The sequence below is a fragment of the Spermophilus citellus genome (assembly GCF_964194105.1).
Source record: "Spermophilus citellus genome assembly, chromosome: 7".
Lineage (NCBI taxonomy): Eukaryota > Metazoa > Chordata > Mammalia > Rodentia > Sciuridae > Spermophilus > Spermophilus citellus.
The window spans coordinates 47379432-47395764 of NC_138188.1; the positions used below are offsets into that span (position 1 = coordinate 47379432).

Sequence of the window (16333 nt, forward strand, 5' to 3'; positions counted from 1 at the left end):
GGATTCAATTCCTGGTACCAAAAAAAGGAGGGGTGGGGACCTTTGATCAATATACTATCATGTCATACTTACTATTCTTTTTATACTTTTTAGGACAGTGGTGATTATCCCCTTACCATGCCTGGACCACAGTGGAAAAAGTTTCGATCAAATTTTTGTGAATTTATTGGAGTCCTGATTCGACAGTGTCAATATAGCATTATTTATGATGAGTATATGATGGATACAGTAATATCCCTTTTGACTGGTTTGTCAGACTCCCAAGTCAGAGCTTTTAGGCATACAAGTACCCTTGCTGGTAAGTAACCAACATGTTCTTTCTTTTCCATTTGGTTTGTTAAGTATATTTTATTTCAGTTAAGCCTTCTTTAGAGCAAATATTAATTTAATGCCAGTGTTCTGGAAAATAACACTTTCTGCCAAATTCATCTCAGTGATTTGTGTTATCTGTTAGGGTAAAGTTTAAGCCTATTTACTTAACTGGCATCTGATAACCTTAAAAATAAAAATGTGTCGGTAAATGTCTTTCTGAATGTGTTTTCCTACATCTTTATTTTACAACCAAAACATTTTAAGAGGTAACTATGCCATATTCTTTGGTAAACCCAATTAATGATAGTGGAAATTCCAAATTGGCACTATTTTTTCCTCCACTTAATTACATTGCTTTATGGCTTATTGTTTTATTGCAAATATTTTAAATAATTCTATCTAGTATAAAACAGATATTCTTTCTGTAACTAATGCTTTGCTAACTTAAACATATCTAGACCTAATGTCTCTAATATCAGTTCATTCAGGTACACTATAGATAATCTGAAGAACTGATAAGTTTTTACCTTTGCTTTCTTCATTTAGAATTATTTTTAACTTGTCAGCCAAGTATATTCATTTTTTTGTTTTCCCACAAGATAATTTTATTAATTGAGTAATTGTCTGTTTTGCCTCTACTACTTTAACTGTGCTTACCTAAAATGACTGTTCCTTTTCATTCATGTATGGAATGTGCATGTGAGAGCACATGTGTATATATAAACATATTTCAATATTTCCAACTTACATCTTTTTGTAGCAGTAACTTTGTGTATCTTCCATCTTAATTTTTACCATGACAAACCAGATTTAGGTTAACTAAATGCATTTCATCTTGCATTTAAATTTTAGTATTTCATTTATTTAAAACATTGTTTCTCAAACCTCAGCATGCATAAGAATCATCTAAAGACATGTAGAAACAGATTATTGGGCCTCACCCTCAGGATTTAACAAGTTTCTAAATGATGTTGATCCTGGTGGTTTGGGAATTATATGCTACAAATGCCTGATTAAATATTGTGTTGTTTTCTGGCTTGACCTATTACCCAATTCCAGTATGATAATATTATCTGGAGTTATTTGAGATATTCCATTAATTTTTTCCAATTTTCTTTTCATTTATTTTGTTTGCTCTATACAGCTATGATTAGTGTTCTACAGTTTTATGCCACACAAATATGAAACGGTTTATTTTCTTTTACCATTGTCTTTTTTCTCATTGTTAAGAGGAGAGGGAGATGTTTTACCTAGTTTTATCTTTATATAAAAGGTAAAATAGAAATATCATTTATTGTTAAATATTTCTGTACAGAACATAAAGCAAACACAGTTTATTCTGTTTTGAGAATATCCTCTTCTTCATTATTAGGAAGAGAAATGTTTTTTACGTAGTTATATATTTTTTAAAATATAATTAAAATGTTTATTCAGTAAGTTGTGTGATACTACACATTGCTTTCTAATTTCATGGCCTTTAATATCTTCTGCATATGTCTGCTTTTTCTTTTATTTTGTTTTCTATTTTCTTTTTATCTTACTTCTCTCTGTGTACAGTAATGCCCATTTACCTGGTTGTCAGATTTGAAATATACACAACTTAAACATAAGGTAGAAATTGCTTCTAAAAAGCCAAAGTTGCTGTCATAAAAAATTAATGCACTTGCAAAAAGAAGTTATTATCTATTTTCTTAAAGTCAGGAGAGAAGGAGAAGCAACAAATTGAAGATTAACCTTAGATACTATTCTGCTGGTAGTGTTTTGAAATGACAATTCACAAAAAAGACAGAAAGGTTAGTTTATAAATCTTATGTTTCAGAGCAATCTGGGGCTCTTCTTTAGCAGTAGACTACCTCTCTTGAATCCAGAAAACTTTGTGCCACATAACTCTATTTAAGAACAGAAGTTGGGCACCTTGGTGCATGCCTCTAATCCCAGTGACTTGGCCGGCCTGAAGCAAGAGGATGGAAATTTCAAGGCCAGCCCAGACACTTAAATAAGACCCTGTCTCAAAATAAAAAGGATGAGTATGTAGCTCAGTGATAAAGAACCCTTGGGTTCTAGTCCCTAGTACTGAGGGGTAAAAAAGGGAAAAGAGAAAGAGTACTGTATTATAGAAATATGCAGGATATTTTCACTTTTAAAATATTGACTTAGGACTAGGGATATATATTTCAGTGGTAGAGGGCATGGTTAGGCACAATTCCCTGTCTTCAGTTCCAGAACCAAAAATAGCATGTTGTCTTAATTCTTTGAACAACACACTTTAATTCATTTGCATTTGTCCTCCGATGCCATGTAAATGATGTATTTCTGTATTTTAACTGCATTTATTACGATGATTCATTTTAGTTCTTCTTTCTGTTGACTCATTTTCACTATCCCTTTGGTTGCTTATATCTGCTAATTTTGTATATTTTCATTATGGCTTTTCTTCTGTTTAAGTTGAGTAGCTTCCTTCTAGTTCTTTGTTGTCTCTTTTCCCATTATTTACTTGTGTTCATGATAGCTCTTAAAATTGCTTTATGAATGCCTTTTTGTTTTCACCCAAACTCTTTTTAATTTCATCATGTAGATTATTTGCATTCGAAATTGTTTTTCAAAATCAAATATTGAAAAGTGGAAGTTATCAACATTGTTTATACTGATTTTTTAAAACTTAGAACCTATTTTTCAGTCATTCTCTAAATTTGTTTCAAAATAGTACTATAATTCCCATATGTCTATATTAATAATCATATCTTCTAAAGCTCAGTTGAATAAAATGTGTGAGACATATCAATCACCTTTCTTTCAACAAAGCACAGAGGGCTTGCTGAGAACTTAATTCTAGGTTGGACAATAATTATCCATATTGTCAAGGATTTTTTGTTCTCATCTTTGCCCTCTTTTTTTGTGGTATGTATTGAGGCATAGATTAAAAGATAATCATTTTTATTCACTTTGCAGGACAAGTCTTGGGGACTAGATAAAATGGGCAGGAACATTTAATCCTCTGCTTCAAAGACTATGTGCATGGACAGTTACAAGGCAGTTATGGCCAGATATGATTATCGGCTTTGGAATAAAATGCTCCTTGACATTGCTTATATCTTAGCTGAGAAGAGAGACAATCAGGTTAGTTATTTTGTAGGGTACAGATGTGATGAGTTCCATAGCTTCATAAGTTACTAGAGTGGTCTTATCAGTAGTACTTTTTATCTGTTTTCCAAATATCCCACTTTCTTATTATGAATTAACTAATGTGTCCCTATTATCAGTGTTTATGCATTGCGTTAAACTCTATACTACATTTTTGTTAAAAGTTTTCAACATTCTGTAGTTCTTCAGGTCTGTTTATCCCAGTTTATAAGTATTCTAACTTTTCATTGGAGGTAAACTCTTTTTGGAGTAGTTTTATTATTAAATTGAAACAGGCTGATAACAGTTACATTTTATTTCCTACTTTCCTTATTTTTCTTTTCTATTAATTGAAAATTTAAAGTATAGTGTTTTATTTACTTGACCCATTTAATAAAAAAGGCTCACATTGCAGTACAGTTTTTATTAACTCTTAATCCTCAGAACTAAGTACCCTTATAATAGCTCTCAGTTGGACATATTAGAACAGTTTGTGGATTTAACTTATCTAAGAAACATTTTGTTACACTAATTCTGGTGGATTTATAGTCTGAGACTGGGAACATTTTCCCCCAATTTGATGAAGTTTTTATACTTTAGGAGAAAGTTGTTGTTTTTTTTTTTTAAACATGGTCATGAATAAATAGGATTCTCTTTGATTTAGCACTTTGTTTGGAATTATGAAAATAATGATTTCTTCCAAGAATCTTTTTCAGAATTATAGTTATCTCATTTTTAAGCAATTGCTTTTAAACTGTATGCCAATACTTCAGAACTTGTTCACTTCAAATTTTTGTTAGATGGCAGTTTTCAGAATGAGCAACGTTGGTTTAACTTTATTTTTCATTATTTTCTCACCTATGTAATTTTCTAATGATGTTGCAGATAGTATTAATCTAATACTGGCTGGCTACCTCTCACTTTTAAGGTGAAGATGCTTATTTGAACAAAGGAGAATAAAGAATTAAGTATCTGTATTAATAATGAGGTGATTGATTCTGTTTTAATTTTTTCCAAATTGAGTTTGGGAAAAATTTTAAAATGTGGTCAAGATCATTATATAAGGGCAGTCTTGATAAATGGTTTCAAGATAAATTTCAAGATAAAACTCTTGAATATTTCTTTATACTTTATTGTTTAACACTATTATGTTAACTTGTGGTTGATTTTATATTTGCATATGGTTTATTATTTATTAACATTTCTTAGTTAGCATCTCTAAACTTTTTCTGTGAAGAAAGACATAATGTATGTGAAATTGCTTTATTTATTAATAGTAGGGTGAAAATCATTTTGCTTTAGAATATTGACATTTCTTTTCTTTGGCTTTTAGTTGCTGAAACCATATATTAGTGATTGATAGAATGGGTTTTGGAGCCAGACTTTCTGGATTCCCATTCCTCTGTGCCTTTTACTAGTTGGATAATCTTAACCTACCTGGTCTCATTTTCTCAAATGCAAAGTGGGAAAGATAATGACAGTTACTTCTTTCTAAAAGAGATTAAGAGAGTTTGGAATGGTGTCTGGAATTTAGTAAGCTGCTGCTCTTACTCTATAATGACAAGAGGGCTAATAGTATTTGTCTGTGTTCATACAGAATGTTTGAGTACTTACTTATAGTAATAATAGACATGGCTAATGGGGAAATCAAGGAAAAACAACAAGTTAGTGAATTTTGAAAAATTGCTGTTAAGGAATACTAATATGATGCATTTTCATTTTACTTACCTATTGATTCTCAGAACCCATATTCTGTTTATTAAATTCACTAAGTATTTTATAATTCTTAAACAGACAGATTATTTCTGTTTTTTATGGTTAGGACTTGAAAAGTTTAGTACAATCTGTCATCATCAAAAAAAGAGACCATAGAGTATAAATAATTTCTCTTTTAATTTTTGTCTTTATATTTAATTTTTCCTACTCATTTTTAAGTGTTTCTTAAAAAGTACAAGTTTTCATTGCCTTGTACTTTTATTTCTTCTGTTATTTTACTTTATCATTCATCTTTCTCACCCATGCTACAGGTATAAAACTTTAATTCAAGTTTCTAATATTTGTTAATCATTACCTTGTAGTATTTTGGGGTTAATATACAGTTGGCCAAAACCGCAAAAACCAGTTGCTTAAAATAAACCTTGTTTTTAAAAATCACTTTACAAACATTTTGTATTTTGTATTTATTAACTTAGTGACTTTGGACAAGCAGCTTAACATCTGTGCTTCATCTGTATGGTATCAATACCAATGATCCTATCTCAGTACTGGCATGTAGTTAAAACAACGTGGAGAATCAGAACTCTTACAAACTTAAAATTATGGTCAAAATTAAGATAAATAAAATCAAGGAAATAAAATAAGTGTTAAATTTATTTAACAAGAATTTTAATGTGCTTTTAATTTTTTTAAATCATAACCTTATTTGCTACAATTGTAATGTCCCTCTATTTATATAAATTTTCTGTTTTTCCTGTTGTTTGGATCCTTTATCTTTTAGATCCCCTATTATATTTTTTCCCCTTAATTTAGTCTCCTTTTCTGGTATAGGATATTATCTGATACATTTATGAATAAAAGGATATCAGGGAAGTAAATATTTGAGATTTTGCATGTCTACAAAATATGGATTTGGCCTCTTATTTAATAGTTGATTGCAATCTAGATTTAAATATTACAAATTATTTTCTTCAGAATTTGTCTCTACCTTCCAGTGTTGCTCCTGAGAAGTTCTTCGCTATTAAGATTTCAAGGGCTGGGATTGTGGCTAAGTGAGAGAATGCTTGCCTAGCATGTGTGAGGCACTAGGTTCGGTTCTCAGCACCACATATAAATAAATAAGATAAAGGTTCATCAACAACTTTACAAATAAATAATTAATTAAAATATTTCAAGCCTCTCTCCTTCCCTCCCTCCCTCCATTCCTTCCTTCCTTCCTCCCTTCCTTCCCTCCCTCCCTCCCTATTGAACTGGGGGGGGGGGCACTTAACCACTAAGCCACATCCTTAACCCTTTTAATTTTTTTATTTTGAGACAGCATCTCACTAAGTTGCTGAGGCTGGCCTCAAACTTGGAATCCTCCTGTCTCAGTCTCCCAGCCACTGGGATAACAGTCTTGAGCTGCTTTGTCAAGCAATGATCCTGTTTCTTGTCTTTAGAAACTTTTACATTTTGCTACTTGTTCCTAGTATTCTGAAATTTTACGGTGCTATACTCTGGTGTATGTTTTTTCCAGATTGGTGGGTATCATTGTGGGGTTGTCTAGTGGTAAACTAATGTTTTCATTATAGGTCCTCAGATGTTGGCTTTGGTAATATTTTTTTTCTCCTGTAGAAGATCAGCTTCTTTGCAGAAGCATGTATAATGGCTGTCTTGACATTTTGGAGTTGGGTAGGGTGAGGAAGTGCTTGACATTCTGCACATCACATATAATTGTGAATGTGAATCATATATGTGTGTGTGTATGTATGTATGCGTATGTATTATGTATATATATGATGATTCCAAATCTCTGGTTTATTTTCCTCAAGAAATAAATGTCTGGACTTCCAAAATAAGTATGTGGTAGAAAAATTGCCAGGCTGCCTAGGTTTGGTGAGGACATGGGAATTTTTTTTTTTTTTAAAGAGAGAGTGAGAGAGGAGAGAGAATTTTTAATATTTATTTTTTTTTAAAGAGAGTGAGAGAGGAGAGAGAGAGAGAGAGAGAGAATTTTTAATATTTATTTTTTTAGTTCTCGGCGGACACAACATCTTTGTTGGTATGTGGTGCTGAGGATCAAACCCGGGCCGCACGCATGCCAGGCGAGCGTGCTACCGCTTGAGCCACATCCCCAGCCCAGGACATGGGAATTTAATTGCATATTTTACAGACTATATCACTTTCCATCTTCTGTGGAACAGATGCAGTCTGTTTCTGCATTTTACAGAGCAAAATGGCTTTTTGTTTCACAGATAATAGCTGTCATGATTTTTCTACCCCTTTCTTTGATTTGAATGTTCCCTCCTCGTCTCCTTGCTATTCATATATTTGTGATTTGACACTGCAGGTATTTTCTGGATTTTTTGAAGATGAAAAATATTCTCTCCTTCCTATTTTGCTTCAAATTTAAAGGGATAAAGGGATTAGTTAAATCTTTTTTTTAAATAGTTTTTTAGTTGTAGATGGATATGATACTTTTTATTTGCTTGCTTATTTGTTTGTTTATTTGTTTTTATGTGGGTGCTGGGGATTGAACCCAGTGCCTCATGGATGCTAGGCAAGTGCTCTACCCTGAGCCACAACCCCAGTCCCAATTAGTTAAATCTTTATCATTTGAAAATGATGAAGCTTATCATAGCCCCCTTTTAACCTAAGCTTTTTATAGTAAGGCTTATGCAAAATTAAGTATTATCAACCCTCTCTTAATAATCTAATGTGTCCCATTATCAAACATTTTTAGACACTAGATATAGTAACATGTGCCTATAGTCCCCTCCCCACTTGGGAAGATCACTTGAACCTATGAGTTTTAGACAAGCCAGGGCAGTGTAGTGTTTTTTTTCTGTTTTCCTACTCATCTACTGTTTTTCTTCTATTTGGTCCTGAAATACTTTTACACAGTATTTTTTTTAATTTTTTATTTGTTTTAATTAGTTATACATGATAGTAGAATGCATTTATACACTTTGATATCTATAGATGGGATATAATTTCTCATTTTTCTGAGTGTTCATGTTATAGAATCATATTGGTCATGCAGTCACATACATACATAAAGTAATAATGACTGTTTCATTCCATTATCTTTCCTATCCCTAAATCCCCTTTCCTCCCCTTTTTTTCACTTCCCTCTACCTAGTCTAAGGTAACATTCTTCTTCTCTTATTGTGAATTAGTATCTTTATATTAGAGAAAACATTTGGCCTGTGGTTTTTTTTTCGGATTGGCTTATTTCGCTTAGCATGATATTCTCCAACTCCATCTATTTACTAGCAAATATCATAATTTCATTCTTCTTTAAAGCTGAGTAATATCCCATTGAGTATATATACCCCCTTTTTTAATCCATTCATCTATTGAAGGACACCTAGGTTGGTTCCATAGTTTAGCTATTGAGAATTGAGCTTCTTTAAACATAGAGTGGCTGCATTACTATAATATGCTGATTTTAAGTCCTTTGGGTATAAACCGAGGAGTGGGATAGCTGGGTCAAATGGTGGCTCCTTTCCAAGTTTTCTGAGGAATCTCCATACTACTTTCCATAGTGGTTGCACCAATTTGCAGTTCCATCCCAGTATTTTTAATATTCTTCACACAATATCTATCTCTTTTTTCCTTTCATCATTTATTATAATCACATCCTTCTTTATACCCTCAATTTCTTGCCTCTGTCTCCCTTCATCATACTCCCTAGAAAACCCTGTATCACCACATGCACCACACTTGCATCAGAGTACCTGAAAGTGACTGGGGAGGAAACCTAACTATAATGGCTGGATTTTCTGTTAATCTGTCAATGGAACCTTTTTAATGCTGCCTAGTAAACCCTATGATATTTCATTCTAGAGTTATTTGCACTTCCTTACAAGGTTATGCCTTACCTCAAAACTGTAAAACCTCCTGTCTTATCTTCACACTTAGTTGATTATCTTGTTCTTTAATGGAAACAATCAGAAGAGGATTATTCAAGGATTAAACCTACCTGTCTGGCTACAATAGTTGTAATATCTATACTTTCTGTCTTTTCTCTTACTACAATGCCCTCTAAGGCCAGTCCTTATATTTGTACAATGAATCTAATCCCCGTTCACTTTAGAACATTGTTTTTCACATTGTTCTCTCTCTCTTTTCTGACTTCAATTTGTCCCCTGGGATTAGATAAGTCTTATCATTATGCTAACATGCTGTAATGGCTCCCATCTTTTAGAAATCCTTTGCATTAATCTGGATTCCTTCCAAATAACAAAACCATTTAGAAATATAGTTACCTATTTACATGCACACACACACACACACACACACACACACACACCAATACATACATACTTAAGTAAATTGACTCTATGCAATTATGAGCTGGCAAATTGAAATCTGTAGAAAAGCCAGCCAACAAGTTGGAAACTCAGTCAGGAATTATACTGCATTGAATCAGATCTGTAAGGCAGGCCAGAAGCTCAGTATTTTATGCTGCAGATGTCAGAAATTTCTTTTGAGAAGTTTGTTTTTTGTTTTAAACCCGCAACTAATTGTGTGAGGCCCACTCACATTAAATCTCCTTTGTTTAAAATCAGCTGAATTTAGATATTAATCATATCTACAAAATACCTTCAAGGTAATAAGTCGATTAGTGTTTGATTAAATATCTGACCAAGGTAATCTAGCAAAAATTGACATATAAGACTGATTATCACAAATCCCTTGTTTCCTCATGCCCCTCAGCTACATTCTCATCGCTCCTTTTCTATGCCACAAATCACAAAGAATTATTTATATGTACTATTTTACTCAGTATCCTCATAACTCTCTTTGTACCTACTCCTGTCAGGTTTCTGTTTCTACCACTGCACTGCCTATGTTGTCGCCTGGTTAGCAGTTACCTTCTCTAATTGGTAGATCCCCCCCCTTTTATTAAGGTGCAGTATAATATACATAACAATAGGATTTTTTGTTACATGTTCATGCACGATTGCCAGTATCTCTTTCCCTTTCCTTTTTCTTCCCCTGGTCCCTTTCCTGTGTTTACTGGTCTCCTTTCTAATTTCATACAACCTCCACCACATTTTTTTCTTCTTCTTTTTTTTTCACAAGCATCTACATAAGGGAGAAAACATCAGACTTCCTGAGTTTGACTTATTTCACTCAACATGATGTCCTCCAGTTCCATTCATTTACCACCAGATTACATTATTTCATTTTAGTCCCTGAATAAAACTCCATTGTGTATATATACACATTTTCTTTCTCCATTCATCTGCTTTTATTCTGGTTGTATAATTTGACCATGTGAATTGTGCTGCTATAAACAAGGGTATGCATATGTTGCTGTAGTATGATGACTTTAATTCTTTGGCATAAAAATCAAGAAGTGGTATTGCTGGAACATAGGGTGGTTTCATTCCTAGTCTTTTTTTTTAATTATTCATTTTAGTTACATATAATATTAGGATATATTTTGGCATTAATCACAAAAAAATGGAATATAACTTGCTTTAATTTAGCCCCTAGCACTTTTCCCCTTGACCTTTTCCCCCTCTTTCTGTTCCCCTCCCTATCTCCTACTGATCCATCTGTAATTTATAGTTTTTTTTTAAATTAGTGTCTTATAGATATACTTGATGTTGGGATTCACTGTGGTATATTCATGTATGTGTACATACGAAAGTTCAGTCAGATTCATTCCACTGTTCTTCCCTTTTCCTATCCTTCTTTCCTCCTCCTCCTCAACCACCTTTGTCTGCTGTATTGAATGATCTTTCCTTTTTTTGTGATGAAATTTCTCCCCTTTTTTTCCCTTTTCTTTCTTTATTTGTTAAACACACACACACACACACACACACACACACACACACACACCATGCCTGCCTAGTTTGGATTAGCTTCTACTTATTGGAGAAAATATTTGACCTTTGATTTTTGGAGACTGGCTTATTTCATTTAGCACGATAGTCTCCATTTTCATCATTTGTTGGCAAATGCCATAATTTCATTCTCTATGGCTAGTACTCCATTGCATGTGTATATGTATATGTATGTGTGTGTATATATATATATATATATATACACACACACACACACACCTCATTTTTCTTGAGCCCTGTTGAAGGGCTCCTAGGTTGGTTCCATAGCTTGACTCTTGAAATTGTGCTGCTATAAACATTGATGTGGCTGTATTCCTGATGTATGCTGGTTTTAAATCTTTTAGATATACATCAAAAAGTGAATAGCTGGGTCATACGGTGGTTCTATTCCATAGTCTTTTGAGGAAACTTCATACTGATTTCCATAGTGGTTATACTAATTTACAGTGTTACCAAGAGTGTAAAAGTATTCATTTCCCCACACATCTTTTCCATTTGTTTTTTGTTTTTTAATTCTTGATGGCTGCCATTCTAATTTGAACAAGATGAAATCTCAGTGTATTTTTGATTTGCATTTCCTCATTGCTATATTTGTTGGCCATTTGTACTACTTCTTTTAAGAAGTGTCTGTTAAGTTTATTTTTTCATTTATTGTTTGGGTTTTTTTTTAGTCCTTTATATATTCTAGATATTAAACCTTCTGTCAGAAGAGTAGCTAACAAAGCTTTTCTCTTTACACTCTTGTTTTCTTTGTTGTGCAGAAGCTTTTTAAATTTGATGCTGTTCCATTTATTATTTCTTGGTGTTATTTTCTGAACTTTAGGAATCTGTAGAAAAAGTCCTTGCCTGTACCTCTATGAGAATGTTGACCCTACATTTTCTTCCAGAAGTTACAAAGTTTCTGGTCTAATTTCTAGTTTTTTGGTCCCTTTTGAATGGATATTGGTTCAGGGTAAGAGATAGGAATAGAGTTTCATTCTTAGACATATGGATATCCAGTTTTCCTAGCACCATTAGTTAAAAAGGCTATCTTGTCTCCTGTATATGTTTTTGCTATCCATGACTATATCTTTTTGGGTTTGTCTGTGTCTTCTATTTTCTTCCATTGGCCTATGGGTCTGTTTTTATGTCAGTACTATGCAGTTTATATTACTATAACTCAGGTATAACTTGAATTCATTTATTGTGATTCCTCTCCAGCATTGTTTTTTTGGCTTAGAATTGCTTTGACTATTCTGTGTCTTTTATTCTTCTAACTGAATTTTAAGACTTTTTGTTTTTCCTAATTCAATAAATGATGTCATTTGTATTTTAGTTGGGATTTCACTAAATCTCTACTTTGCTTTTGATAGTATGACCATTTTAACATATTAATTCTTCCTTTCACTGGAGCTCTTTCTACCTTGTGTCTTCAGTTCTTCAGCGTTCTGTAATTTTCATTGTAGAAGTCTTTCACTTCCTTGGTTCGATTTATTCCTAGTGCTGGTTTTTTTTTGGGGGGGGTGGGGGGAGTATGGGGAGTATTATAAATCAAATTATTTTCCTGAGTCTCTGCATATTCATTATTGATATATAGGAAGGGTTATGTTGATTTTGTATCTTTAGCAGTTATCTTCTCATTGCCTAGGTCATTGAGCAACTCACGGATGTCACCTTTCTTTCTTCTTGGAACACTGTCTTTGCATGTTTTCTGGAAACAAGTATTATCCTATAGGTTTTAACTAAACTGCACATATTGAATTATCTTTAAGACTCAGTCTTCAGGTTTTTTTTTATTAAGTAATGAATAAAGTGAAAAATAGTTTGTGTTAATTTTTCTTTTTTTTTTTTTTAGTTGTAGTTAGACGCAATATTTTTATTTATTTTATGTAGTGCCTCACCAATGAGGTACAGCCCCATCCCTTGTGTTAACTTTTTGTTCACTGCGACAAAGTACCTGAGAAAGTCAAATACAAACCATTTTGACTTACAATTTTACAGATGTGAGTTTATGGTCAGACAGTTCAGTTGTTTTGGAGCTTATTGAGGCAGTACATCATGGTGAAAGGGCATGATAGAGCAAAGCTGCTCATCTGCTGGCAGCTAGGAAGCACAGACAGAGCGAGGTGCTTGGAGAAGAGTGTTGGGGAAAAAAATATACCCTCCAAAGTTAATCCCCCAGTGACCTACCTCCTTCAACTAGGCACCATCTCCTAAAGTTTCTATCACTCCCAAAGCTACAGACCAAGCTTTCAACACATTACCCTTTGGAGGAACATTTCAGATACCAACCATAACACAGTTCCATGGTTTAATTATTTTTCTGAAAATATAATCATTCTGAGAGGCATAATATTCAAGAGTTCATATTCAAAGTAAAAAATGTTACATGGTGACATACTACTTATCTATCCCAATCTCAAATTCTTTTCCCTGAAGAAAACTAAAATTTCTAGTTTCAAAAATATTTTATGTGTATAATAGCAAATACAGGTTCAGTGAGAGGCAGTGTGGTATAATGATTGGGAGCTTGGAATATGGAACAAATCTGCTTGTAATCAAATTTTCTACCAGTCACTGGCTGTGTAACCACTGTCTCTTAGCTGATCTGAATACATACGTGCAAAGAGCTTAGAAGACTGGTATATGAAAATAAGTGACATATTTATTCTTTCTGCTAAATGATTTTGTAATATAAATAACATCAGGCATTTTGGCTCTCCCCCCTTAAAACACACACACACACACACACACACACACACACACACACACACGGCAAGCTTTTTTTTAAAAAAAAAATTCTTTTCTTTCTTTTTTTTTTTTTTGATGTTGATTGACCTTTATTTTATTCATTCTATGTGCTGCTCTGAGAATCTGACCCAGTGCCTCACTCATGTTAAGCAACTGCTCTAACACTGAGCCACAACCTCAGCCCCAGGGCAGGATTTTCTTTACAACAAACAAATCATACCTGATATTTTTTCCTTTGGCCAGTAATTTTTCATTAAATATTTGTGCCATCCAGTTTTATAGCTCTCAATACCAATGTCTTTGATAGCAACTTCTAAACGTTTTACCTACTGGACATTGCCACTTAAATACATAATTAGCCGGGGTGGGGGCACTTTTTAGGTACCTTTGTTGCTTCTATTTCTCTGATTTCCTTTATTATAATTTTTAAATTTCCTTCATTATAATTTTTAAAATTTGTTCACCTACACTGTTAAAATATACATTATATGTAACCATTTTTTTCTACCTCTTGCTGCCACCTTAATCTAAGCCATCATCACTTTACTTTTAAATTATTATTTAGCATTTTAAGCAAAAGATTTTCAGCTCTCCTTCACTCTTCTCCTATTTGGTTTTTTTTCCTCCACTTTTACTCTCAAGTAGTCAGGTGCTTTGTTTGTTCATTTTTGTATCTCTAACACATCAACCAATGCTTACTATATATTGGGTTGATATGTGAGTGAGGAAGCACTAAATAAGTGCTTTGTGAACTATGTGGAGTAAAAAAAGAGTTTTGTTTACCAATCTGTCACAAACTAGTACTTTTGTAAAATGCAATCAAATAGAATTTAGGAAAAATGAAATATTTATTACTGTCATTTTATTAGCTACAACATACTGTCAGATTGCTATCAAAATTTCTAAGCACTTTCAAATTTGTACTTACAGTGACCTTATAATAAACCTTTTTTGTAAGCAGCTGTTTGCTGACCATACTCTCAGCACAGTACTAGATCATGTTCATCATTCTATAACCCACAGTTAAAAATGTAAAAACTAAATGAAATATTACTCTCCTTGGTAGAGAAGAAGAAGGCACTTCAAACCCTCTGTCATAATATGAAGGCTAAATCCCGTTGGATTACTACTTTATGAAAAATTTTTTTGGTAATACTAGTAAAATTTAATAAATACTCTATGCATTAATCAGTTGTTTTCAGGGGACTAAAGAAAACATAATTGTCAAGTTGTATTTATCTCATAAAAGTAGAAGGCTATTCTCGATCTATTTGTTTATGTGTTAATAAGAAAAGTAAAACTTTTGGTGAAGTCTTAAATTTACAGATTTAGAAATATTTTAACTCAAAGAGTAAATTATATTATATATGGCACTTTCCTGAAAATGTTTGCTCATTTTGCATTTTTTGTTCATTGTCGTAAGTTGATTATTTTCTTGTTTATATATCTGAGCTGAGAGGAGAGTCATTTAATAACAGTTAGAGTTTAGTATCAGGATTCATAAAAAGATACATAGCTGAAAGCAAAAATGACTAAACTCAAGAAAATCTGTGCCTCATTTTCCACTGGTAATTCCAGGCAGAGTTTATGTGTTAGTTTTAATACTTTCCAAATCCTAGATCTTCAGTTCATTTTGCTTTAGAGATCCAGAAGTTTATACTGAACCCCTGTTGGTTATCACTTTGTGTGCTCAGAATGCCTCACTCAGATAGTTTGTCCCAGATCCTTCTGTCTTTGAGCTGTTTTCCTTTCTAATACAGATTAATTAAAAAAGACTTTTTTTACCTTTATTTGTATAGTCACATATTCTACTGTTGACAATGTATAAATAAACCTGCAAAACACTAGCTTGTATTTTGAAACACAAGAATGTTTCTCAGTGTATTATTTGCAATATCATATCTCAGGAAAAGAAGTATTAGATGCATATCTAAATTGTCATTAACTTAAATGTGTTTGTTTTCAGGATTTTTGTTTTATATTTTGGTTTTAGGGCAGCAACAAACAGTGTTGACATGAAACTGGCCAAAATATACAGTTTAAGAAGAACATTGGGAGTATGCAGATAGATCAATAATAGATTAATAGATAAGTAAATAGACATCAATCCAGCATTATGTATGTTATATATGTAATTAAAAGGAAATAGAATTTTAAAAGAAATGTATGCTCATTTTTAGTTAAATTGATATGTTAGCAGATATGTGAATCAGTTCTAAAGCACTGGACAGCTCATTTTTTTATTAGTGAACATTTATATTTGTGGATGAATTACCTAAAAGGAACAAAAAGGGAAATTATTTACCAACACAGACTGTCTTATTTCTTTACCAGTATTTCCCATACTCTGTCTCAACAGTGAAGACAAATATGAATGAATAGACAAATAAAAATTTGAGATTCATGTTCATATTTGTTGAACAGATGATTTACAAACAGAAGTTTGAAAATATTTAATAGGATTTACAAATACCAAGTGAACATTTAAGAGTACATTAACACTGTGACTGAAGAGAGTATTCTGTGGAAATTCACAGAATGCATTTTTTAAAGAGTTCAATGTGATCAGTGTTTTTTTTGGGGGGGGGGAATTGAAAATTGTGCAGCTCACTGAA

The 16333-nt window shown here is 32.7% G+C and overlaps 1 protein-coding gene across 1 annotated transcript in view; it reads left to right on the forward strand.

The window, feature by feature from the left end:
* The window catches only part of LOC308652787 (cohesin subunit SA-1-like), a gene marked incomplete at its 3' end in the record, with an annotated part of 125252 nt that overhangs the window by 54619 nt on the left and 54300 nt on the right, over nt 1–16333 (forward strand). Inside the window, exon 4 of the mRNA XM_081300831.1 lies at nt 94–298. Coding sequence (XP_081156957.1) covers nt 94–298 — 205 coding nt within the window. The remainder of the gene's footprint in view (nt 1–93; nt 299–16333) is intronic.